The sequence below is a fragment of the Papaver somniferum genome, chromosome 7 (genome assembly GCF_003573695.1).
Source record: "Papaver somniferum cultivar HN1 chromosome 7, ASM357369v1, whole genome shotgun sequence".
Lineage (NCBI taxonomy): Eukaryota > Viridiplantae > Streptophyta > Magnoliopsida > Ranunculales > Papaveraceae > Papaver > Papaver somniferum.
Window position 1 is genome coordinate 40,424,210 of NC_039364.1, and position 26,973 is coordinate 40,451,182.

General features: G+C 35.6%; 2 protein-coding genes across 2 annotated transcripts; one reads left to right on the forward strand and one right to left on the reverse strand.

The window, feature by feature from the left end:
- Positions 1-13,103: 13,103 nt before the first annotated feature.
- Positions 13,104-15,206, forward strand: LOC113297060 (aspartyl protease family protein At5g10770-like). The gene is made up of 2 exons (XM_026545460.1): positions 13,104-13,399; positions 13,604-15,206. Exons 1-2 carry the CDS (start codon positions 13,168-13,170, stop codon positions 14,914-14,916), a joined length of 1,545 nt encoding a protein of 514 aa, XP_026401245.1. The 5' UTR covers positions 13,104-13,167; the 3' UTR covers positions 14,917-15,206.
- A 343-nt stretch (positions 15,207-15,549) lies between these two features.
- Positions 15,550-19,617, reverse strand: LOC113292601 (protein ENDOSPERM DEFECTIVE 1-like). Its single transcript, XM_026541483.1, has 6 exons — positions 18,075-19,617; positions 17,616-17,735; positions 17,348-17,464; positions 17,091-17,180; positions 16,880-16,987; positions 15,550-16,105 (listed from the first exon to the last, which is right to left on the reverse strand). Exons 1-6 carry the CDS (start codon positions 19,269-19,271, stop codon positions 16,028-16,030), a joined length of 1,710 nt encoding a protein of 569 aa, XP_026397268.1. The 5' UTR covers positions 19,272-19,617; the 3' UTR covers positions 15,550-16,027.
- Between the last annotated feature and the right edge of the window lie 7,356 nt (positions 19,618-26,973).

Sequence of the window (26,973 nt, forward strand, 5' to 3'; positions counted from 1 at the left end):
TCCTGAGATGCAATCTCAGCCATCCAAGTTCGCCACCAAACTAACAGGCTTGTGGCAACTTTTGAGCGACCATGCCGCCAAACACTAAACTTTGGCCACGACATCAAACCCTAAATTGGACACTACGCCTAATTTCGGCTAGAGTGCCAAACCCTAAATTGGCCACGGCCCCAAGCCATAACCTTGGCCATGCCGCCAAAACCTAGCCTTGGCCATGCCGCCAAGCCTTAACTTTAGTCACGGAGCCAAATCTTACACTTTGGACATGCAACAACGCCACGACCACTGGCATGCCACCATGCCACAGCTACTGGCATGCCACCATGCCACGACTACTAGCATGTCGCTATTCCACGGCCACTAGCATGCCGTTATGCCACAGCTACTATCATGCCGCTATGCCACGACCACTGGCATGCCACCATGCCACGGCTACTAGCATGTCGCTATGCCACGGCCACTGGCATGCCACCATACCACAGCTACTAGCATGTCGCTATGCCACGGCTACTAGCATGTCGCTATGCCACGACCACTAGCACGTCGCCATGCCACAGCCACTAGCATGATGTTATGTCATGGATCCACCAGGCGCTACTATGCCAATGGCGCCACTTCGCTATACAACAAGATGCGGCCATAATCAATGTCCACTCTTCCTCATGAGATGTAATCTCAGCCATCAAAATTCGCCACTGAGCCGTTCAGCTCGTGACAAGTTTTAGACGACTAGCCAAAACGATCCTAGCATCACATATGCTATTTACCTACGACAAACCTCTCATTTTTAACTTGCCACACGTAGAAAAGTGCTACATATTTTCCATGAAAACACTCGAGACATCAAAACATGTCACAAACTGGGGGATACTCATCAGGGTATTGGTCTGGCGGTTTACAACGTGCGGCGTGCACCCGTTACAGAAAGTGTCATAAAGCGGGGCGGTTAGTAATGGCAAGAAGTAATGGTGTAAACGTATCCTTCATTATGGAAACATAAATTCCAGGCGTTACCCGTTACTCCCTTCTTCCACCACTCAGTCGTTTCCACTTCCCACGAGACCATGGTACGTTTTGTTGCGACTTGTATAAATAGGGCTCACCTATTTTCCACCAAAGAACAAGTTTTGGTCAGGAGAAAAATACAACATCCAGAAATCATCTGATAGATTTTCATTCAGCTAGCCAGTTCAACTTTCTGATTCAAGTCACGAAACACCAACACTTCCAGAATCAACTATTCTGGTCTCAACACTTTCTTCGCTTCCCTTCCTAAGACCAGCCCTTCTCCTTCACTTTGTGACCGAAGCAAGCCTGGAACGACCATTTCTTGGTTTAGGCCAGGATTGTACATATTGATCTCTCGAATCAAAAGTACTCTCATGCAGTACATTGTTTAGGGTTTAGACTCGTTTCTCACCTACACACACGAAACTGCTGAAATCAGCAGAAACAGTTTTCACCCACAAACAACGGTAGTGCTTGACTCTCGGGTGGTGGTTGTTTTCATAAATTCCAAACGATATTGAATGTAAAGCTAGTCTTTTTAGTAATATATTCTTCTTCAGGTTTTCTACACTATCATGTCAATAGACCCTCAGTGCGAAAGAGGGAAGACCTACAAATTCTGTCCACAATCAAACTCTTCCTCTATATTTTGGTAGTGTTACATTTTCTAAAATTGTTATAGGGAAGTCACCAAATTTCGCACAAAATTACTAATCTTATGGATCCAATAGGTATGATTATCTTGTTTTATATGGATTTGATACCTCTATATGGAGAATTACCAATCCAGTGGATCCAGTCATGACATGTTCCAAATTTCATAATCTTTAATTGTTGTTTCTAATGTTGTATCTTTTATGGTAACAAATGGGTGCTCCTCTGCAAAATGTAAAATTGTTATGTTAACTAGAAGTTATGAATCTGTTCTATATGTTTTATATCTACACTCATTGGAGTTTCTTATCCTTTTCTTAGGCCTCCTTCACTTGATATAATTGCGTCAAATGTGCAAATTGTGCACATGCAAAGCTATGTTTCAGATGGCATCTAGCTTGGGTCTTGGTAAATATATATGTTCTTCCTTAGACCTATTCCTATGCACATGCGAAAAAAAATCTGTTTGGCATACCAAGTGGGTGGCAAACCAATTGTACCACTATGGGAAAACCATGGAGCGACCGAGTTTCTAGTGAGCGTGATTGACTCCAGTGCTGGCGTTATAATCAATATCGCCAATGTTCGACTTTTTAATGCCTATAAATACCGCACCTTGTCCATGTATTCTTCACACTTTACCTATTCTTCCCATCTCAACTTTTCTCTTCTCCTATGTTATCTTCGCTAAGAAATTATCTTTCGTTTTACTTCTTAAACAAATATGGCGAGTGAGAAAATAAAAAGAAACAGAAAACTCAAAGGATCTACTAGTACCCTAGCAAGTGGATTAATCTTTGTTGTGGATAAAGATTATGAGTTTGAAAATGTTAGACAAGTAGCTAGTGATGGTGTGTTTTCTAATCACATATCTGGTCATCCAAAGCGAGTTAATTCAGTAAATCTAAGAGGTGGATGGTCTGAGTTCCGTACGATTTTTCAGTTACTTCCCCCTATTGTTCAAGAGAGAGTCCGAAGATATCCTTGGAGACATTTATATCATATACAACCTAGAAACCACAGGACTCAAGGAGTTCAAGTTATATTAGAACGATGGTGGAAGACTACAAACACGTTCTTTTTCAAAGACTTTGACTGCGGTAAGTCAGTTTTTCTAGTAATTAAATTTTTAGATTATGTATTTTGTTTTATAAAATTCAACAAACTTTAATTATGAATAATTGTTATTAACAGGAGTTACACCGATAGATTTGTACATGTTAACAGGAATTTCATGTGTTGGAAACTTACTTCCATTTAACAAACTAAATTGGTTACCAGAAGATAAATGGAAACAAAGACTTCCTTTATACTCAAATGAAGTAGAAGGAAATGATTCATATATACAAATAAAATCTCATGGGTTAAAATTGGCTGGGTTGAAAAGTTTTTTGAAACGTTATGCTAAGAAAATTGATGAAAACATGGTGGCAAATAATCAATATTTGTTCCATGACCATTATGAGGAGCTCGAACGTTTGTTTGTATTGTGGACACTAGGCCAATGTCTATTTCCAAATGCTAGCTCAGTGGTGTTAATTGGTTTTCTCGAAGCATTAGAAGATTTAAAGCAAGCACCAACATATGATTGGGGATCTCCAAATTTATCAGAGATTCACATATCCCTCGGTGACTGCTCGACGTGTTCAAAGATAGTTTTAATGCTTTTTAGGGAGTGCTGGAGGTAAGAACCAATATTTTTCACACTATTTGTTTTTTATTTTCACATGAAAAATTTAGTAACCAATAATGTTATTATTTTCAGTATTGGTGGTATACATATTTCCGTGTTTCGGAACCTTCTCTTAAGAATCACACCAATGTTTTTCCGTTCATACTGAAGTATGATTCCGGGAATTGGCAACCAGAACAGATTGAAGATGGTCAACATACTGCTATTTTTCATAAGATTCAGCAGTTGTGTAGAACAATCCTTAACCTTGTCTCCCAACCATATGAAGCAATCCCTGAGTTCGAAGAAGAACAAGCTCAGAGAATGGTACAACTAAGCCTTAAAAGGATCGTGTTGTACAACCCTATTTCTGAAAAGGGTGTTTGGTATTATGGTGAAAGACAACTTCTTAAGTTGCAAAGAAGATTAGTGATAGCCGTCAACCCCTATCCAAGTTCAGAGGTTTCTGAAGACAACTACTTGAAATTGATAAGAGAAGGTCATCATTGGCAAGATGATGATGAATTGATCCAGGAGCCAATGGACAGAAATGAGTACCTGTTTTGGTTTAACACTATTTTCAAGCCCAATATTTCTATGCAACTGCAAAGCTTGGGTCGGAGTGATTTCCCAGCTTTAGGTAGGATGCCACTTGCCGATGAATTTCTTCCTTTCCAACCTCCACCAGAGACGGGCGACACATTTGCATATCCTTATCAAAGTTCATCGTCAACTACGCCTACCATTTTCTTGGGATGTATAAACTATATCCATCACATATGAAGAGATTGTTACTTATCCAATTGGTTCAAGTGCACTTGATCGGTCTTATCCATACTAGGGTGTCAATGCTACACCGGAGCAGTATCAGACCCAGTTGAACGATTATCATGCTCTATTAGATGGATTTCAGAAATTCCACTTGGGTGAGTTGCAAAAACTGAGGGATGGCATGATGTTTGAAATGAGTCAAGGATTTGGCGGTAATGATGGTTCAGGTAGTAGTAGAGCCATGAGTCCCATTGTTAGAGGAATGAGTCCCAGTGGTAGAGGAATGACTCATTTGAGTCCCAGTGGTGGAGGAGGCATGAGTCTCAGTCGAAGTCAGCGAAGTCGTGGAAGTGAAAGAAGTTTGAGACGTCGTTCTATGCAGAAGATACCATAAAGTTCTACTCCAAACCAAGTGTTTGATACTCAAGTAATACGTGGTGGTTATGGAAATATTGGCTTGGATACAACTTTTGCACGTCCGTTTAGTCATTTTCCAACTGACATAATGACTCCGGGTGGTGGTGTGAAGATGGAAGTAATTAGGCAATCGACTCTGTATACCACAATTGCCTCAAGCTCATCATCATATCAACCATTCCAGTAACCAATTCATCAAACTCCTCCAGAATATCAACAACACGCATTTCAATATTTGTATCGTGTTCCCATGCGTCCTCAACCCATTATTTATCAAGGTTATGGTGATTCTGATGAGACTCAAGCACCAAGTGAGTCTCAAACCGGCTCGTTATGTTGAACAACACTCTTGATCCAGAAAACGCGGGCAGTTAGGTCTTTGGTCAGAGAGGAAATGGTCAAGGAAATGAGTAGTTTATGGAAGCAATTACTTTAAATGTAATCTTTTTATTTTAATTAATGGAAACTATCTTTTAGATTAATATTCAAACAGAAACTAGTTTTACATTTCATTAAGAATTAACCTTAATTGCATTACACAATACTTAAAATTTGAATCCATGCACATGAACATTGTAGAGTTCATAACATTCGTCGTGACTAAACTATCTTCAGTTGTCTTCGGCGAATTTGGTACGTGCTCTAATTTTTAGTTCTTCGCTTGACAACCCAGGATTATCCCCTTTTATCAACCACATAATTTGCTGATACTCGTCGTTATTGATAAAACAATAACGATTTTGAAGACACTCATTTTTTCTTCTTGAATTTACGCGACTTAACGTCATAAATGTTTGAAACACAATGTCCCATAAGTTAAAAATCTGTAAACTGAAATCTCTATCGCTTGCAACTGAAACCCAACATCGAATTAGAGAAACATCTTCCTCTGGAGTGAAATCCACTTCGGTTATACGAGCACTAGGCATGTTGAAATGAATTTAAAGTTGGGTTGGTATGAGTTGAAATTAGATATTTATAGAGGGGAAAATGGTAGCCGTTGGTTGAGGATTTGATAAACGATGATCAGACCGGCGAGCAAGATCTAGAGCGGCGCTAGCGCTAGAATGACCAGCGAGCACTGGTTTGGCCATCGAGCGATGGACACTCTATCGCTCGCTGGAAAGTCTGTCGTGTATATCTATATATTATAATTGACATATACGCATATGAGTTTGGCATACCCATAACGAGTGCATGCATGGAAAAATCTGATGTTTGACATCCGCATACGAATAGGCCTTATCCATGATTCATCCATGAACCTACACAAAAAAATAAATAAATTAAAACCTGCAGTATCCATGACTGATCATAAAAGGAAAAAATTGGCATAAGAAGGTGTAGGAAAGTATTCATGATGCACATGGTGGGGAACAACATGTTAGGTTCATGTATTCCACTTGGAGTCTTATTTCCACATTAAACATTGTACACATTAAGCCAATCACGGATCGTGGACCTAAAGACTTCCCCGGATCCCTGTTAAGCGCTATTTGGCATTTGTAAGTCATAGAAATTTACATTTAGTCCCAAAGTTACTGGGCTTAGGACGCTTTAGTCCTGCCCTCTTGAGCCTGGTACTAAAAGATCCAAATTTGTCAAATTTGAAACGAGTTAGTCCATTTATGAACGATTCAGTCCAAATCTGAATTTTTTTGATGGCAAAAATACCCCGTAAGCTATTTCTTCCTCGTGATACAATTTCCATTTTTTTTAATTTCATTTTAAACAGATCTCCCGACTGAAGAAAAAAATCTGAATCCTGATCTCGACATCTCCATGAAAATGAAATCTCTGAAACTAAATATGATAATCAAAGAAACATTCGATGCATCTTGAAAAAACCTATATAGTCGTCACTTGAAATTGAGGCGAAAAGTTGATGAGATTTAATTCATCAAATTTATTTGAAGATTTCATCATGGTAAGCGATTTGGAAACCTAATTATCGTTGATCGCTATTATTATTTTATCGATTTCGAAGTCGATTTCAGAATTTTTTACTTTGATTTCAGTTCGAGTTTCTTATCAGTTAGTAATTAGATAGATCTATGCTTATCTCGTTATAATATATATATATATATATATGCATATATATCTCTCCAGGAACCTATTCTCCGTTAATGGAAACCATCTGAATGTGTCCCATCTTAGACATGAACAGGTAATCACAAATCATACCTAATCTCTTAATGTTTGTATTTTAATTTTTTATTTGAGCTTGACTTTTTTGCCGATTATTTATTTTCCATCTTTTTGATTTGGTCATCTAGAATAGTATTACTTCCCTGCATCTAGTATTATAGTTAAATAAGAATCCATGTCAATAGAGAATTTCACCTTGTCTAAGTAATCACATGTTCCTATTAGAATTCTAAGCAAATGCCCTTATTTATAATTATAATCACAGTAGGATATACTCGATTATGCTCATGTTAATGGAAAGTTTTTTCTTATTTTGGACCTTTTTGGATTTTTCTTGTATCCTCCGTGAGCATATGCTAATTAAATTTGACATATCTCAGTTCTCGTATCACAAAATATAAGGTACCAAATGGGAATCTTATATACATCATCGTTGGACTAGTAGTATTAAGGGAATATACATATGTTATGCATTGGTTTTTTTTATTGATGATTTCATCTTATGTTTTAAACTAGTATTAAAGGAGAATATGGTATGCATTGGATTTTTAATGCTGATGATAACATCTTATGTTTTAAACCGTGGGCTTATACTTTTGTTCTAATCTCCATTACTCCAGTAAAAATCTCTCTTTCCACTCGTTCCAATTACTTTAAGTTTCATTAACTTTTGGAAGGGTTTCATTAAACATTTGTTTAGTTATCGCGTCAATCTTTCATAAGTGACCAAGGGATTCATGTCATTTGCATTTTTTTTTATCTTTATCAGTGCATTTTATGATCTCTTCTTGCTTTGATGTTTTTTGTCCTTAAAACTATTTCTCGTTTCAGTTTTATGAAGTTGCTATTGGATTTTTTTTTCTGTTCTCAGTTTGGAATTTGGATCCCTCATTAACAGAGACATCATTTTATGATCTCTTCTTCGAGGTCGATACATCTTCTCTAGCTAGAGCAGCAGCCGTTGGGAAAAGAAAATAAAAATAAATCAGCAGCCATGGCAGATTTCTTTTAACAAAGATTGAGCTTTTAAAACAATCCATAAGATATTGTAAAGATCAAGTAGGTTCAGTGAAAAATGTGAAAATGATTTTAGAAAATACAAGAGGTTGGTTTGACTTGCTGATTTGCATCCATGAGATCAAAAGGATAATGTATAATAGTCTACTAATGTTGGCGACTGCAATATCTTCTTTGATCGTCATTCTATTTACTGTTGTAATTTGGATAGTTTTTGCATTTCACTTACTTGTTGTCTTTGTTACAGTTTAATTGGGCGGTGAAGACTCTCTTAAAAATGTACAGTAGCAGGTTAGTAAAATTCAATCCTTCACTTCCAAATGTTGGATTTCTTTCTTGAGCCACTACTGGTGTTTGGAAAGCCGCTCTTTTTATTATTACTATGCATACTAGATCGGAAACTGCTGTTAGTAATGTAGGTTTTGAGATTTGGTCATATGAGATACCTTCTGGTCTTGACTTATCATTTGTACGCATACAAAATAAAGAGCCACTTGTATTGATTTATCAAATCATATATTCCTGGATTGGTGCTTAACTATTATTGAAGAGTCACTGAATGTTTGTTGTGACAGAAATGACATGTGTACGTATTTGTACACCTATAATATAAGTGTACATTGTTGTACACATGTGACATAAGTGACATGTGTACATAATATCCCACTCTAGGACTCTTGATGAAATTTTAGTGAACAATCCTTTTTCGTTTCTTTGATGTCGATTCAGTATGAGTCACCAACTCTTGGTTATGACAGAAATTACATGTGTACATATTAGTACATTTATAATATAAGTGTACATTGTTGTACACATGTGATAGAAATTACATGTGTACATATTAGTATATTTATAATATAAGTGTACATTGTTGTACACATGTGATAGAAAATACATGTGTACATAATGACGCACCTGTAATACAAGTGGATATTGTTGTGCACTTTTTAATACAGGTGTAAATTGTTGTGCACATGTGAAACAAATCAAGATGGTGGATATAGATCGCATAATCTTATGTATGCATTAATTTCTAGTTATTATTAGGTTTTCAGATATAATTTTATTTAATTTCCAGTTCATCTTTTTGATGATTTATTTTTTGAAGTGAATGTTGATCAAAAGAAATCAAAAAGAAAAATGGGAATTATGATATATATGTGAATTATTTTGGTTCTACGTTGAGCAACCTAAGGAATTATGTTTATCAAGTAATTCTTCCCATGTAAAGATGAGATTTAGCACAAGCGATATCTTTTTTCCCTTTACGCCCTTGGTAACTTCACCTCATGTGTGGGGTTATAATTCTATTGATTTAGTGAGATGAATATCCATAATGGTCTCCTAGTAGCTGTCATCTGATTCTAACCTTGATGAACTTCTCAAGATCTGCTTTTGGTGAGTGGAATTCAAATTGTTATTTCCTATTGTGAAAAATATCACATGACATTCCAATCATGTACCTAAGTTTTGTATTTGTTAACAACAAAATAAAGTGTCACTTAAATCGGTTTAGAAAATCATGTATAGCTTGATTAGTGCTCAACTACGTCTACAAGTGAAGAGTCACAGATTGTTGGTATGATAGAAATTAAATATGTACATATTGGTACACCTATGATTTAAGTGTGCATTGTTGTACACATATGACAAAAATTACATGTGTGCATAATATCTCACTCTAAGACTCTTAATCAAATTTTAGTGAACAATCTTTTTCATTTCTTGGACGAAGCAGTGTGCTATGAGTCCCTGACTATTGGTTACGACAAAAATTACATGTACACATATTAGTACACTTATAATATAAGTGTACATTGTTGTACACATGTGACATAAATTACATGTATACATCATAATCACCCTTTATAGATCCAATTCAGAGTGTGGATAATGTCATGCTTTCTTTTTTTCTGGCCTATTATTAGTCATACATATTTATGGGACGAAAACACTAGTAAAGAGCTTTTTGCCCCGTCAAGGAACTCACATAGACGTTATGTATATATGTTGCTGGATATTTTTTGTGCAAGATGCTGCTGCAGGTGAAACTTTAGATGATTTTACAACGTAAAAATGCGTTTGAAATTTCCAGGGTTGTGCTCCCCAATCTCCAAGCTTTGTTGGCCGCTTTCATAAGTTAACTGCAGAAGCAAGTGATCAAGTGAGTGGAGGCGGGAAGACTGTTCTTACTTCCTGGACTACTTCTAAACAACTTTTAAAGTTTGATCCTAGATATGAGGAATGAAAGTGAGACCTTGTGGCGCCCCAATATGTAGAGAAAACGTTGCGGAAGAAAAATATTGGATCTAACTTTAGGGAAGACAAGCTTATCACAGATGCAAAGAGTAGAAGCTATCTTGATTCATGGAGAATTAATGATACTTCATGGGCGGAGTTCAACAACAAGGTTAGTTTTTTCCCCACCAAGTGTCACTTTTATTGTTAGCTGACATGTGATAATTGTAGGGGAATCTTAATGTGTACATATTTGTACACCTGTCAATTGTTAATGTGTATATGGTTGTACACCTGTTGATTATTAACGTGTACATAGTTGTACGCATGTTTTGATTGAAAGAAACTTCTTTCATTAGAAGTTGGATCTGAAAATATTTTCTTGTACTTAACTGAATCAGAACTTCTTTAGGTGAGCATGTTCGGTTTCTTAATGTCGTTATCACTTAACGGTTGTTCTAATATGTATGGATGTTGGATTATATACGTTTTTGTAGATGTGTACATAGTTGTACATCATTGTCCCGTCTTCTGGATATACAACATGTTCTATGGGTATGAATGTTGGAATTTGTAGTTTTTTATAGATGTGTACATTGTTGTATATCATTGTCCCGTCTCATTGATATATGGATTTTTCTATGGGTATGTATGTTGGATTTTCTATGTTTTTGTAGATGTGTGCATAGTTGTACACCATTGTCCCGTTTCGTGGATATATTGCATATTCTGTGTAAGTATTAGAATTGCGATTGTTTAGTAAATCACAGTAATGGGATGTTTTGAAGCCATATTAAGTTTGTGCGATTAGGCCCAAAGGGATTAAGTCAGTAACTGATTAACTTTTTACTTTACTCATTTTCTTGCTTTGTCTCTTATGTGGTTGTTGGTGCAAGGTTAATCACTTCTTTTTCAAGCTGCGAATTCTTATGTTTTATTGTTTTGTCCTTGATACAGGTTAACTGCTAAACCAACCTTTACAAATCCGGCTATTAATCAACTAGAGCTTGGCGTGGTTGACAGTTTTGTCAGTCTGTGTAGACTAGAGTGGCTGTTGGCTACCAAGGATGTTGGATTTTCTGGAGTTTTGCAGATGTCTACATGGTTATACATTAGTGTAAATCAAAAAAATTTAAAAATGAGAATTATATAGTCATATAGGTACTCTTTTTGTAGCTCTCGGAAAGAGCTTTCCGAATATATAAAGTTTGCGAATTTTGGACAAACGGTTCAAAAGATAAATTGTTTTTTAATTGTTTTCATGTTAATTAAAATTACTGACATCATCATAAGTCACTATGGACTAAAATGCAAATATTTGGACTAAATTGTAAATGATAAGGTTATTAGTTTATTTTCACATATTTTGGACTAATTTGTACCTGGTTGATTCGGGCTAGACTAAACCAAATTTTTGGACTGACTTTTGGTAAACTGTATTTTTCCCGGTCCATCCACATCTGTTGTGCCATCCATGTATCAAGTAGGAACCCAATCCATATCCACATCTCTTTCCCTGTGTTTCTCCCCTTTGATCATGAAGCTTATCTATAACATCATGTAGTCCCAATAGACCATTAGACCCTCTGATCAAAAAAGTCACACCCCATACTGCACGGTACGACCACTAGAATTTCTAATGAGTGTTGGACACTGCAAGAATTATTGGGTTCGGCCCCAATAGAACGCCAGAGATACTCTGTAAGTTATTTCTCTTGCATGTGGCTGTGGCCACATTCCACTAATTGCACAATCAGTAGTCCAGAATATTGGTAGGATTATGTTAATACAAACGCATAGTCAAACAGTTTTATTTATAGTTTACGATTAAACTGGATTAGTATATGCTAAACACCCAATTAACAAGTACTACTTTTTGTACCTTGTTTCATCATGTTTTTTGTTTAGTTGTATTTCGTCATGCTGTTGTGAAGCCATTCACCAATGTCGACCGACACTCTTGACTTAACTCCTTTTCGTAACACTAACACCCATGAGTCCATGACGCAAACCTTCTTTAGTCTAATGCTTAAAATCCACTCAAAGTTCTTCTACAGGTATAGAATAGGGGCAAGGATCATTTGACCCTAGGTCTTGTACGACCTCATTTGTACCTCTGAATTCCAAAATATAATAATACTCCATGTCTCCACCATGATTTTTCTTCTAAAAGTACATGTAAATATACATACATATAATCTTGTAATTCACAGCATAAAAATGCATGTAATGTGAACTAAAATTTATTTGCAAATGGCGAAAAAGTTTTAAGTGCCAAATTTGCTGAGCTTCTTTTCTTTCAAGGAGGAGTTAAGTGTTTGATCTGAGTGGGGGTAACAAAATGTGGTGGTGTTAATTTCATCCTGATACTGGATGTTTTTGATTATTGGAAACCGGATAGCCCTTGAGGTTTTAGAGGACCATTTCACTGATAATGATGTTAGATCAGAGGGGGTCAGACAAGGGTCAATTGGTTATCATGGAATCCGCACTTTCCACCCAAGTGGACCCGAATAAATTATTGATCCAGCCAAACTGACATGGGTATCCGTTTAAGTGAAACCCAACCCGGGTCTTTGAAAGAGTGTTAATCTGATATGTTCAAATAATTGGTTAAGTAGGTAACAGATTACCCATTACCATGCATGCGAAGAATCTTATCCCTCGTTATATAATTTAAAAAATCAAATAAAAATATGATATTGAGGTATCGTGTGTAAACTAGAGTGTGGACAAAATCTGACTCGAAAAACTGTGACAAAAAAACGATGAAAACAACTTATGTCCGTATAAAAATTTGTTACAACAACAGCTGACGAGCGTGACAAATTCTATGGTCACTGTGAGATTCCTGTAAGCTGTAACAAAAACAAGGTGCAGCCACAGAATCGGGTCAAGAACTGCCTTAAAACCCGAATACCTCTCATTATAAAGTCAACTTTTAGTGGACTTTTTATTTTTTATAGTGGGGATCTTTTTGTTATGTTGGTTTCTTTGCTTCCTTTTTTTTGGTCTGATTTTAGTGGGGGATTCAATCATCTAGCTCTGTTGCTTCTCAAAGTGGGCAACTAAAAATCCTAACAAACTCGTTTCTAAAAATTCCTCAAGTTTATAATATGCGTTTTAACTGTAGTCCATATGAGTATTATCCTCATCTATAAATAGAACGCCACAGAATATATATGGATAGATATATTTATATGCAGAGTCAGAGACACAAGTAAAAAAATAACTAGAGAGAAATGAGTGTGTTTTGTTCTTTGAGATTATTTCTTCTCTCAAGAAGTATTACCTTACTTCTTTTATGTATCATTTGCTGTAGTTCTTCAGAGATTTCAAGTCATGAGAAGGAAAGAGTAATGTCTAAAGAAAGTCATTTCCATGTTATGAAAGGAAGCTCACTTTTGAAAGATGCATTGCTTGATTGTTCATCCGATGCTTCTTCTTCTTCTTCCACCACCTCTTCCATGCAAGGTTATATACATACTCCCCTCTTAATTATTCCTTTCCCACTTAATTGTTCAGTCAAAGTTAAGTTTACAGTGTCGTCTTAACTTAGTAAACTAGTTACGCTAATGCATATTTTAAAAGGGTGCCCGAATAGGGGCGCTAACACAATTTTAAAAGTAATTGTATTTAAGCATATGCGGTACTAATGACTTTCCTTTATGATATCAGGTGCTCAAAGTGATAAATCTTCAATGAAAATAGTTCACAGAAAACATCACTGCTCAAATTCTCATCAACTCAACCAGAATGAAGAAGATATACCAAAATCTGGTGGCAAAATTCTAGAAAACTACCTACTTCAAGACCAAATAAGGGTAAACTATATTCAGTCAAAATTTTCAAAAAATGAAAACAACTCTGATGAATACTTCCCAAGTAGAAAAGACTCCATAGTTTCCTCAATCCCAGCTAAATCAGGTATACCATTAAGCATTGGTAATTACTATGTAAATGTTGGATTTGGAACACCCAAGAAAGATCTCTCGCTTATCTTCGATACCGGTAGTGATTTCAGTTGGATTCAGTGTAAGCCGTGCGTGATTTCATGTCACGAGCAAGAACAACCAATATTTGATCCTTCACAATCAAAAACTTATTCAAATATTTCCTGTAATTCAAGTGAATGTGCCCAACTTCGGTCAGCCACTTCAATTACACCTAAATGTAGTTCTCCTTCTACTTGCGTCTATGGAATTCAATATGGTGATCAGTCTTACTCAGTGGGATACTTTGGTTCTGAAACAATAACTTTAACATCAAGAGATGTTTTTCGAAAATTTCGGTTCGGTTGTGGCCAAAACAATCGTGGGTTATTCGGTAAAACTGCTGGTTTGCTTGGACTTGGAAGAGACAGGCTTTCTCTGATCTCTCAAACTGCTAAACAATATCGTCAAGTTTTTTCATATTGTCTTCCATCTTCAGTAAGCTCAACTGGATACCTTAAACTTGGAAATGATAAAAAGGATAAGATATCTTCCACCAAATTCACACCTTTACTGACCAACTCTAAAGGCACATCATTTTATTTCCTTGATATGACATCGATAACAGTCGGAGGATCCAAACTGGCAATACCGGCATCTGTTTTTGCATCATCTGGAACTATTATTGATTCTGGAACAGTAATCAGTCGCTTACCTTCTTCAGCTTATGCAGCATTACGATCAAGCTTCCGAAGTTTCATGTCTCAATATCCATTAACAACACCTACTAGATTACTTGATACCTGTTATAATCTAACTAGTTTTGACGTAGTCAGTGTTCCAAAGATAATTTTGAATTTCAGAGGTGGAGTGGATCTTGACGTAAATTTTTATGGACTCCTAGTTGGTCCAATTGATCAGATATGTCTGGCTTTCGCTGGAAATCAAGATGATACGGATGTCGCAATTCTTGGGAATAGGCAACAACAGACTATCAAAGTTATTTATAATGTTGCAGGGAAGAAGCTAGGATTTATACCAGGTGGTTGTAGTAGTTGAATTTAGCTCATTATTAATTTAGATATGGTGATTAACTAGTATATATAAATCTATAATATGAAATCGGAACCATAATCGACTAAGCAGTCGAGTAAAATAGGTTCTACTTTGCCAACCTTTATGTCTTCAATTGGTTGACATGCAGTCGTATGTATTTGCTTTCTGTTTAATTAATACAATTGGAGGAGCTAAAAAAAAATCTACCCTCTACAATGTACTAGTGGCTGTCTCATGCTCATAATTAAAAGTTCAGTCTCTAAAATGATCAATAAAGAATCAAATATTGTTTACGGCTCAAATCTTCATTTTTTGTTAATATTCTAACAAGGGTTTGAGGAAAAAGTTTATGTGGATCAGGATCTTTAATTGTTAAGCAACAATGTAGCTAAAGAAACAAAGTAAAAGGTCAAATCTGTGATTCTTGTTGAATCAGGTGTAGTTAGGCTAACATACCTGGTACCAAATGTGTGTGGTGTCTCAAACTGTCCCTTCACTTGTACTTCAGCAACATATGCAAGATCCTATGCCCATGCTCTCTCTAGTATGACGTGAATGTCGTTCAAGGTAATTCAGGCATGCAGGCAATATAAGGATGTTGGTGTTCCTACAAAAAAAAACTCGCTAAACAAAAGAGAAAAAATACCAGGGTATAATGGAACCCTTTTTTATTGCTTCCAGTACAAAGAATTCACAATCTTCTTAAACACGTACAATTATACAACAGAATGTTTAAAGGGTACAACTATACAAGAATGTTTGTTATTACCCCAAAAGAAGGGAAGATTTCTAGAGAAATATTTTGCTTAAACCGTCGCGTTGTAGATGTATGGGGCATGCTGGGAGAGACATAAATTCCGCAGTCCTTCTCGTTCACTTCTTTTTCAGGGGACAAATCATGTCATTATGCTGCTTATCACCGATGTGAGTATACTTGGGGGAAACAATGATTTCCACGCCTTGAGAACTCTCCATCTATCCCTTGAGACAAGAATTGTAACCTTCTGCTCATTCATTCCATTTCTTGATTGAGACTGCTGTTTTCAGTTGCATTAGTTGGCCTCTTATAATGAATTCCTCCACCTAAAGTATCAGCATGTCAGAAACATTATACTCATTCTTCCTTTGCTTGATTCAAACTGCTGTTTTTCTTCAGTTGCATTAGTTGGCCTCTTAAGCTGCACTCCTCCACCTAAGAAGGCATAGGAGTAAGTTAAGCAACCACAGTTGAAAATATAATAAGTTAATGCACCAATCAAAACTTAATGTGTTTGGAGTGTTGTGTTTGTTTTCTTATTCTATCTATTCACATTTATTTTCCTCACCGTTTTCTTATATGCCGACATAGATGAGTGTATGAACATCCACCCCTGGCGCCTAGTACTATCATCCTTCATTTTGTTTTCCATGAAATTGATTTCTAAAGAAAAGCAAACTGAGATTTGTTCCTACTATTCATCATTTAAGCATAGAAAGAAACAACATATTCCATTTTCAACTAACTACCTTTCCTTAGCATTTTACCTAGATACCTGATCCATTAGACTTAATTATCATAGAAGAGTTCCTTAATGTGTTTGGAGTATTGTGTTTGTTTTCTTATTTTATTTATTCACGTTTATTTTCCCCACCGTCTTTTAATACACCGACATAAATGAGCATGTTCCACCGCTGAAGGCCTAGTATTATCATCCTTCATTTTATATTCCATAAAATTGATTCCTAAAGAATTGCATCATGTTTGTTCCTGTTTTTCATCTAAGCTTAGAAAGAAACAACATCTTCCATTTTCAACTAACTACTTTTTCCTTAGCGTTTTACCTAGATGCCTGATCTCTTGGTACTTAATCATCATCGAGGAGTTTTTAAATATGTGGCCTTCCTTGTTATATGAAAATCTAAGTTGTTCTAGCATTATTCGGACCAAAAAGCATACACATAGCAGGGCTAGAGAATAGGAACTGACCTGCAAATTTTGTGTATGAGATAATAAATCTCCACATTCTTCTATCAGCGCCCTTTCTTCGCTTGCAACTGCAGCTAATTCTGAAACTAAAGAATCCATCTGTTCCGCCTGCAATTAAGTTCTCAGCTGTGAGCCTTTATTTGCCGTAACCATTCAGTAGTGATTTTAAGTGGAAACCTTTAAGGGATACATATTTCATCTATTTTTTTACCTTGGGTACAAAGCTTTCAAAATTAGAGGAGATAGACTCCATCATGTTGGCAGCCGAATTCAAAGCTCCATCCAACTCTTTTAAGTCAGCCTGCAAATATACAAATCTCATTAGCATCACATTTCTTGAGAGAGCAAGAGAAAGTGAAAGAGAAATGTGCCAAACAACAGTAAGGTTATGTCTTAAAATGGAGCTCTCTGCACCAAGTCTCCGAAGGCAGTCCAATTCATAAATTGATAAAGTGGGTTGTTTCTTACCCTTACATTCCCGCCAATTGGAAGTCGAAGTGATGCATCTTGCAAAGCTTTGATTGCTCCAACGAGAGAGTTTAAATAATCACCTTCCAGTGCAGACCATTCATCCAAATGTGGAATCTAAAAGTGAAAAATGTATATGTCAAGGTACAGTATATGCGTTCTACCACAACATAGATTATCTCATAACTTGCGACTTAATGAATGGTAAAGCCAAAGGCATAGTAGATATTCATCAAGAGAAACGCAATAATCAAGTGATCAGTCTTACTTGAGCTTCGAGGATAGCAGATAGCGCTTCTCTCCTCTTCAGATTTTCAAAATCAGCACGCTTTGCTTTGATAGAGTCACGCATTTCTGATACCTGGCTGGCAAGGCCATAAAGTGATTGCTGCACAAAAAATAAAGACAAACTTTATGAGAAGTTCCACAATCATCCAGTTACTCCACTTACAAAAACTTTTTCCTGTAAACTTTAATAATTTGTTTGTGAAGGGGAAATTGAAAGGTCACATTGTCAAATTATCATAACAGGAAACCTAACTAGCAGATTTGTTATTTAAACTAATCAAGGCTCAACCATGACAAAACAAAACAAAAAAACAAAAACAAAAAAAGATGCAACCATGGCAAATTATTTGGTGGAACTCTGACATGTGATGTAAAGATAACATATCTATATACTATACTATTCAACACAAAACAATCCCAATCTTCATTATTGACTAACCTGTGCAGCAGTTGTTTGAGCATTCACACTGATTGCAGCTCTTGCATTAGCATATCGCCATTGAAGATAACGGTTATGAAGCATCTTAAGAGAATGTACATTTTCCTGCTGACTTAAAATCTTCCTTCCCTTTTTGGTATCTGCCCAAGCAACTGTGCTTGACGGATGGGGCGGTAGGCTAACAACACTACCAGGTGGCTTTGCAGAACTTTGATGGGGTTTCGCAAAACCAGTTGTCGTTCTGTGAAGAGTCTTGGTAGGACTAGTGAAGGGTGGTTGTTCAAAGCTCAGAGAACGATAAATAGGCGACAACCCAATTTTTGAGCTATCACCCATTCCACTGTTTCCTCTATTAGTTAACAATCTATTGGATATTGTTGGCAATTGATCAGCTTCAGGCATTGAGGATCGACATTCTGGAAATGATCGAATCTTAGACTTCTGGATTATCATTGGAGAACTACAACATGATCCTGATTCAGAACAATCACTAGATGCAGAACTTTCTGTCAGGGTTTCTATAAATTTGTTATCATCATTATCTGAAGTAACTGAACTAGAAACCTGAGATTGAACAAGTTTAGCAGCAGCTGAGACCATACTTGTGTTTGACCGATGAGAATTTTGAGTTGGAATTGCTGACCTAGGGTTTATCCTATCATTACCATGTACAATTGGAGTATCTGATCTCGATCGAAAAACAGTTGATCTACCCGGTAACTTACCATTAGCAGATGCTCTCAAATTGACGGTATCTTCTCCACCACCGCTGCCATTATTTTCCTTAAAAAGCTTCAAACTTCTCTGGGGTTTCCTCTGCTGTGTTGAGATGACTAATTTACTATGTGGAGTATCCAAATTTCGCATAACATCAAGTCTATTCTCATCCGCAGAAGATAAAGGCTCCGTTTCTTGTTGCCGTCTCTGTGCTGATAACGAACGTTGCTGGTGTTGATTACTGTGATTTTGACTTTGATGATGGTGTTTGGATTGAAATTCACCAGAGTGTTTCGGAAGAGGACATTTTGCAGAAGATGGAAGATGAAGATCTCCTGAAGAAGAAGACGCAGAAACCATTGGAGACATGAATCTAGAGCTTACTTCTCTTACTCTAGGTCTACGTGGTGGATGAGGTGCCGTGACAACATTCTGCTGTTGCTTCTGTTGTTCTTGAGAAAACGAAGAAACTTCCGTCATTTTTAGATTTTTAAATTTCACCCAAATATTTGACCTAATTTTGCTATCACTACTTTAACTGTGAATCAGATCTGATATTTTTGGAGAATCAGGAGAAAATTGATTGGGTAATATCCATCTCCAATCAATTAATCTTTCTGATACTGTACTGAACCAATATATGTGCCCTAATTTTTAATTAGAAACATAGTTGTTGTTGTGCTGCTGCTGTAGATGTTGTTCCGCTACGGAGAATCTGAAAATCCTAGATTCTGAGATGCGGAACCCAAGATTTTAATGGAGGTAGAGAGAAAACTGGATTTTGGTTTCTGTACTATCAATCAGGTTCTTTACTCTGGAGAACGAAATGGAGACAAAGGGGGAAGCCGGAAGGGAGAGAAAAGAAGAGAGAAGTTGAAAGAACTAGCCGTTGTGGGAAAGGAAAATTTGAAACGGCCATTTAATTCTTAATTCAATTGCTTAAAATGTCTCTTGTTAAAATGAGACGTTTCAGAAAGGGACAACGGTCGTCTTTTAGTTAATTTTGGTTTAATTTTGGTCCATGTAGGATAAAAATGAATTATTAATTCATTGTAAATGGAAGAGGGGAGTGAGGCCAAGCACAATGGTAAACCATTTCGCTTAGCTATTCTTTTCTTTAATTCAAAAAAAGAAATTTATTGATTAAGTAGAGATTACGTAATTGTCTTGTGAGACCCATTCTTTTATGTCAGAAGGAAACTCATCAAAAAGTTCAAAATTAACTTTCAGACTTCTAGCCTTTTTTGCCAGTTTATCTGCAACAACATTACAATCTCTCTGTGCAATTTTATTCAAAAGAAATTTAATATCTAAAACTAGACCTTGATTCAACCAATGAACACAGGGAGCTGATTCATTGATTGATTTAACTAAAACTTCACTATCAGATTCAAAAATCACTTTGTTAAGCTTCCTTGAGATGGCCAGAGAAACAGCTGCCTTCATAGCTTTGCATTCTAGTTCCTCCACTTCTAGTCCTTCTTTCATTCCTCCATCAAAATATTGCCCTTGCACACCAAAGCAAGTACCTGCAAAATCCCTTAATATCAGTCCTATACCACCTTGAGAATTTTGTTCAATAAAAGATGCATCAAAGTTGATTTTCAGATAACCATTATCTGGTGGTTTCCATCTGAAATTCTGTAATAACACAATATTAGTAACAACATTGTTAGGAACATGATAAGCTATCTTATTGATATTATCCAGAGTCAATAATCTATTAGGATTAAGATTCTGAAAGTTTTTAGAGCACCTATCCTTCCATATAGACGAAGCAGAAACCATTAAGAGTTTATTCATATCATCTCTTTGCAAACCTGTTCCAAAATTCAAATTAGCATCTGTTGTGAACCAAGATATCACCCAATTCCTGAAAGATCCATGATGTGATAAGATAATTCCAACATTTATGTTTAGAGCAAACCATATGGATCTAGCATAAGGACAGTTCAAGAAAAGATGTTCACTTGTCTCATTTGGATGACCACATAGACTACAGTGAATCTCAATATCATTCCTATATCTAGATAGTTTATCTCTTGTTGGTACAATATCTTTGATACATTTCCAAGCAAAAAGTTTAACTTTATGAGGAAGCTTAATCTTCCAGAGTGTTTTCCAAACAATCTGAGGGACTGTGTTAGGAAAAGCAGGAACATAAGTTTGTCTAGCCAAAACATTGTAAACACTCTTAACAGAAAACAAACCCTTTATATCAAGATTCCAAATGAGAGTATCCTTACCTGAACCAGGAACATCCATAGCCAAAATTTTATTAGCAGACTCAGGTTCAAAAAGATAATGTATGAGAACAATATTCCAATCTCTAGTATCATTACGAAATAACTCAGAGACATAAGTGTAGGAAACATAATTAACTAAACCATTAGCAGGAACAGGAGGATGACTTAGGCCTATGACCCAACAGTCCAACCAAATGTTAATTCTAGTGCCACATCTCACAAGCCAAAAACTATTTTCCTTAACAATTTCAATGCATCTGTAAAGATCTCTCCATATCCAAGAACACTTTTCATTCAGTTTCTGCAAATGAAGAATACTGCAATTATGAAAATATTTAGCACTCAAAATTTGAACCCATAGCTCATCTGATCGTAATGATTTTCCAGACTAACTTACATATGAGGGAAATATTGAAAGTCTCTAGATCCCTAAAGCCTAAGCCTCCTAAATCTTTAGTCTTGTTAATATTATCCCAACTTATAAACTTAATTCCCTTACCTGTCTTATGCCCCCACCGAAAATTCCTCTGCAGAGAATCAAGCTTACTTATAAGAGTAGTAGGAATTTTAAAACAACCCATTTGATAAGTAGGTAAAGAATTCAAAACAGATTTAATCAGAGTTGATCTACCTGCTTGATTAACAGTGGTACCCACATAATTCATGAGTCTAGCTTCAAAAGATTGATCAATAGGATCAAAAGATCTAACCTTAGAATGACCAATCAGCAAAGGAGCACCAAGGTATTTCTCTGTATCTAAAACTATTGTCATACGAAGAGCATTAGCAATGTTATCACAATAGCTTGGAGAAAGATTCTTACTAAAATAAACACAAGATTTATCTAAGTTAAGTATCTGACCAGACAATTGACCAAAATTTTGAAGAATTAGTAAGATGTTATCAACATGCTTCATATTGGCTTGACCAAAAATTAAAATATCATCAGCAAAAAGCAAATGTGTTATAGGAGGGGTTTCCTTGACACTTTAACTCCAGTTATATGCTTATTAACTTCAGCAGCAAGTAAAGACCTACAGAGACTTTCCATGGCCAGAATAAAAACATAAGGGGATAAAGGATCCCCTTGTTTAATACCTCTAGTAGGTTCAAATTGTTCACAAGGAGAACCATTAAGCAAAACATTTATACTGGTAGTTGAAACACACTGCATAATGAGATTGCAAAATTCAGTTTTAAAACCAAATTTCTCAAGGACTTTAATTAGGAAACTCCATTCCAATCTATCAAAAGCTTTTGACAGATCAAGTTTGATAGCCATAGTACCACTAATACCTTCTTTTTGCTTCATAGAATGAACCATTTCATAAGCAATTATAATATTGTCATGTATGGCTCTGCCTGGAACAAAAGCATCCTGATAAGGAGAAATCAGTTTCTTAAGCAAGGGATTTATTTTATTGGCCAAGATCTTAGAAATAACCTTGTAGGTGACATTGCATAGACCAATTGGTCTAAATTCAGATGGTTGTTTAGGGCTTTTACATTTAGGGATAAGAGATAAGTAAGTCCTATTCAAACATCTAGGCATATAACCACATTGGAAAAATCTTTGAACCACATCAATAATATCTTTACCAAATAGATTCCATTGAGACTGATAAAATCCAGCCTGGAAACCATCAGGACCAGGGGCACTCCAAGCAGGCATATTTTTAACCACATTCTCAATTTCAACATTACTAGGAACAGCAAACAACATTTCATTATCAACATCAGGCAAAATACTAGGAATAATATCAAAGTGATGGTCAGACAAAACAGTATTAGAGGAACAAGAAACTGAACTAAAATGATTAGTAAGCAGCCTACCAATATCTTTCCTATCCTTAAGCCAAATACCATTATTATCACATAAAGCATTTATACTATTAGTATGAAGTCTTTTGTTAACAATGGAGTGAAAATATCTGGTATTATTGTCCATATCAAACATAGTCTTGTCCCTAGACTTCTCTTTGTAAAACTCAGGTTGAATTTTATACCATTTTTCCAAATCACTAGTGATATCTTTAACTCTAGCATGCTGATTATTAGAATTAAAATCATTTTGGACAGAAAATAGTAAAGTCTGAAGATCATTAATTGTTTTTTGAATATTACCAAATTCCATCTTATTCCATTTAGACAAAGCAATTCTAGCACTATGTTGTCTTTGATTCAGTTTAAAAGCAGGACTACCATGAATATTGACATTCCAAGAAACTTCCATATTTTGCTTAAAAGTACTATGACTAATCCATGTTCTAAAAAACTTAAAAGGTCTCCAAAGATTTTTAGGAATAGGATCAGTTATGAGAAGCACGGGACAATGGTCAGAAGCAATGAAGTTTAGATGTAATAACTTAGCACTATAAAAATGTAGATACCAATCATTATTACATAAAGCCATGTCCAATCTAGCTTTCTTTGGGCCAGTACCATAAGAATTACTAATCCAAGTATGATGTCTACCTTTATAACCAACATCAATTAAACCTGCATTATTAACAACATTTTGAACCCATTTATCTGAACTATTATTATTCCTGTCTAGATGAAAATTTAGGTCTCCTATAATAACCCAAGGTTGTTGAACATCTTTACTGAATTCAGAGATAAAGTTCCACTGCAATTTCTTAGGTTCAGTATAGGTAGAACCATACATGAAGGAAAAAAGAGCTTTTGGTTTACTAGGACACAGTTGAACCACAATATGAATGATATTATTTTCACATCCAATAATCTCAGTATCTATTCCATCTTTCCACATAACAATGAGACCACCAGCATACCTAACTCTATCAATACAAACATAATTAGAGTAGTGAGCAGAGTGAGCAACTGAAATCATTCTATCCTCATCAATTTTAGTTTCACAGAGAAAAATTAAATTAGGACTTTGGGCTTTAACTAAATTTTGAAAATGATCTTTGGTAAACTTATTTGAGATACCTTGCACATTCTAAGATAAAATTTTCATTTTAAAATTGAAATTGTTTAAATCAAAATTGAAAGATGGCTTAAAATTTAATACCTTAGTCTCCATAGTGTTGCATTGGTTGATATCCTTTGTTGTGACCATGTTGGTTGACTGTGTGTTCCCCAGTTTGCCATTGCTATTATCTACATGTTCCAAAACATGTATGACTGAAAGATCATTTCTCTGCCTCTTATCAAGCCTTTCTCCCTCAGCAAATTCATCAATGCTATTTCCACTTGCAGAACTTGACCCCACAAAATACCCATCCTTTGGAGGGACAAAAGCAGTACCTTTCACAAATTTTTCTTTGTAAGAGTAGGAACTTGATCACCAGTATTTGCAACAACTATTTGCTTTCTTTCACCTTTATTAGTTTCACCAAAGAAGTAAGATTTAGCATGAGCTTTTGCCAAAAATTCTGTTGCATCCTTACAAGCACCCTTAGTATGGTTGATGATGTAACAGTTTGGACAGATTTTATGAGGCTGCTTCTCATAGAAAAATTTGATCCATCTAGTTGAATTAGCATTTGTAATTTCCATAACTCCCCTTCTCATAGGATAATTAAGATCAAGTTGAACACATACTCTAACAGGGTCACTTCCAATTTGAATTCCATCTTCTGGTTCGATTTCCAAAATCGAACCCAATATGTTACCGATTTTTGTAATGGCCCTAACATTCATATGCTCTGGAAGGATTTTCTTAATTTGAATCCAAAAACATTGCTTACTCCAATCCAACTGCTGATAAACAATTTCAGAACTGTAGTATCAAAAATTAATCAAGTACCCATTAACACTCCAAGGACGAGTGTCGAAAACCCTCTTTCTTGTGTCTTCATCTTTAAATCGAAACTCCAGAATGTTATCTTCTAACTCAAAAACTTTGACATTACCAGCCGGTATGAAATCCCAGATGAACCCCAGATACTTCTCAACAGTTTTGAGACCCATTTTACCTTCCAGAATTTTTTTTTCCAACAAGACTAAATTCTTCCTCAGCTCCTTCATTTCCTTCTTCATTTTCAGATTGAACATAAACCACTTCATCTACATCACCAAGATCCAAAGCTGCTAGCTGGAATTTTGCAGCTAGATCTGTAACCGAGTTAGCATTGTCTTCTGCCATTTGAGTATGTTTTTGAGATATTGGAAGAAAATTTTTGAGATTATAGAAAAAATATTCACCATTTCTTCTATAGAATTGTAACCCTAGAGAATTAGAGAGATTGTTGAAATTTCGGTAGATAATATTCCTAGTATCCCGTAATTGAGAATATATTCTTAATTGACTATTTCCTTCACAAAGTAAGTCTGCTTCAGAGAAAGGAAAGTGATAGCTGTAGAGATTGCCGATAATAACGAGAGAGATTAAAGGAGTAAAAATGTAACAGATATTTTGAATTTTGAAATTCACCAGAACGCGGCGTTGACCAACCCACTCAGTAACCGAGTTGAATCGGCAGAGAAAATTTTCCAGTAGAAAAATCATGGCAAACTTGAAGAACACAATAGCTTCAAAAAGCAGCAGTACAACTTTTGCAAACGCCTGAATCACAACTGTAAACATGGTAAACACCATTAGGGACATCACCAACTGCAAACACATTTGGAGATAAAAGAATATTAGTTATCCATACAAAAAATATCTAAAAATCTAGTAAAAGATTTTAAGAATCTAAAAAATAAACGAAAAATTGAAAAAAAATCTCGTATAAGATCTTTAGAAAATATTAGAATAGATTCTAATCATGAAGAAATCACAGAGATAGAGAGAAATCAAAGAATCCTTGTCGTTTAGATGTATCGAAATCCCTTGGCTACATTTTAAAGTTAATCAGACGGGTTGTAGCTAAGGGAAATCACACATAAACTAAGTATTTGTGTCTAAATTTTCGGTTTTACTCTTACCTTTTCATTTTTAATTCTTTTATTTTACTAAAACTCATTTTTTTCCTATTATATCTCAATTTGTTTCTCGTTTTTTTTACCCATATCTAAATTAGTTGAAATAAAATTGGGAAAGAAGAAGAAAAGGCACTGAATTTCCGTGTGATTAAGCTAAGAGATACCCCTCACTTGCACCTCCCGCCCATTTCGTTTAACTTCAAATAAGCTACAACTAAGGGAAATCATTGACCATTGTGCTTGGCCTTAACTGAAGGAATTGACGGTGTCATAACTTTTATGTTTCTCAAAAACTTGGTTTCCTCTCAGCTCACAGAATTATTAGACTATATCATCCCAGAAGAAAAACTAGTCGGTCGTCAAACTCGACGTTTGGCAGTGTTGAAATATATACTCCTCATGTTTCATAAAAGTTGAGTTATTCATTTTGAAAATTTGATACTTCTCATAAAACAAGATGATATTTTTAAAGTTATCCATTTGATTGATTATTGTCATTAAATTTTAGTATAAGAAATATGTATAATTTGATAATCATATTTATATTGTTTTTTTTTCCTAGAAAAAAAAGATATATTTAAAGAAAATAGATATTTACTGGATACATACAAATAAACCTAAAAATTAATCGGACCCAATTACAAAGCAACTATTGTTTCCCATTGGAACATGACCTGATTAGTCGTCACGTCCTTAAAAAATTTCTTAGTAGGAGTCTATAGACAAATGTTCTGCTTCACTGTGACAATCAAATCGTCGTCAGTCTTTATTCTTCCTCCGTGATGCCTTGTAATTCTCTCCTACCACAACTCCCAAATGATGGCATAAAGAACTACTAGCCAAACATGCTCTCGCTAACTTTACCTAACTTCCAGGAATGCAAAAAATCTTTGAGAGCATTTCGCATCACCTAGTGAACTCTGAGAGACGAAAAGAAGAAATCCCAGATAGAGCTAATCAAACTACATTGAGTGAACAAATATATTATAGTTTCCTCCGCAATACCACTTAATAAACAGTTAGTTGATTTGAGCACCAAACCT

What these genes read in the sequence shown, in the direction of transcription:
- LOC113292601 (XM_026541483.1), bottom strand. Translation starts at nt 19,271, where the DNA reads ATGACGGAAGTTTCTTCGTTTTCTCAAGAACAACAGAAGCAACAGCAG. An exon ending in CAATTGGCGGGAATGTAAGG is followed by an intron (nt 17,181 to 17,347) that starts GTAAGAAACAAC and finishes GTATATTTGCAG; the next exon opens with GCTGACTTAAAAGAGTTGGA. An exon ending in TTGAAAGCTTTGTACCCAAG is followed by an intron (nt 16,988 to 17,090) that starts GTAAAAAAATAG and finishes ACTTAATTGCAG; the next exon opens with GCGGAACAGATGGATTCTTT.
- LOC113297060 (XM_026545460.1), top strand. Translation starts at nt 13,168, where the DNA reads ATGAGTGTGTTTTGTTCTTTGAGATTATTTCTTCTCTCAAGAAGTATT. An exon ending in CACCACCTCTTCCATGCAAG is followed by an intron (nt 13,400 to 13,603) that starts GTTATATACATA and finishes TTATGATATCAG; the next exon opens with GTGCTCAAAGTGATAAATCT.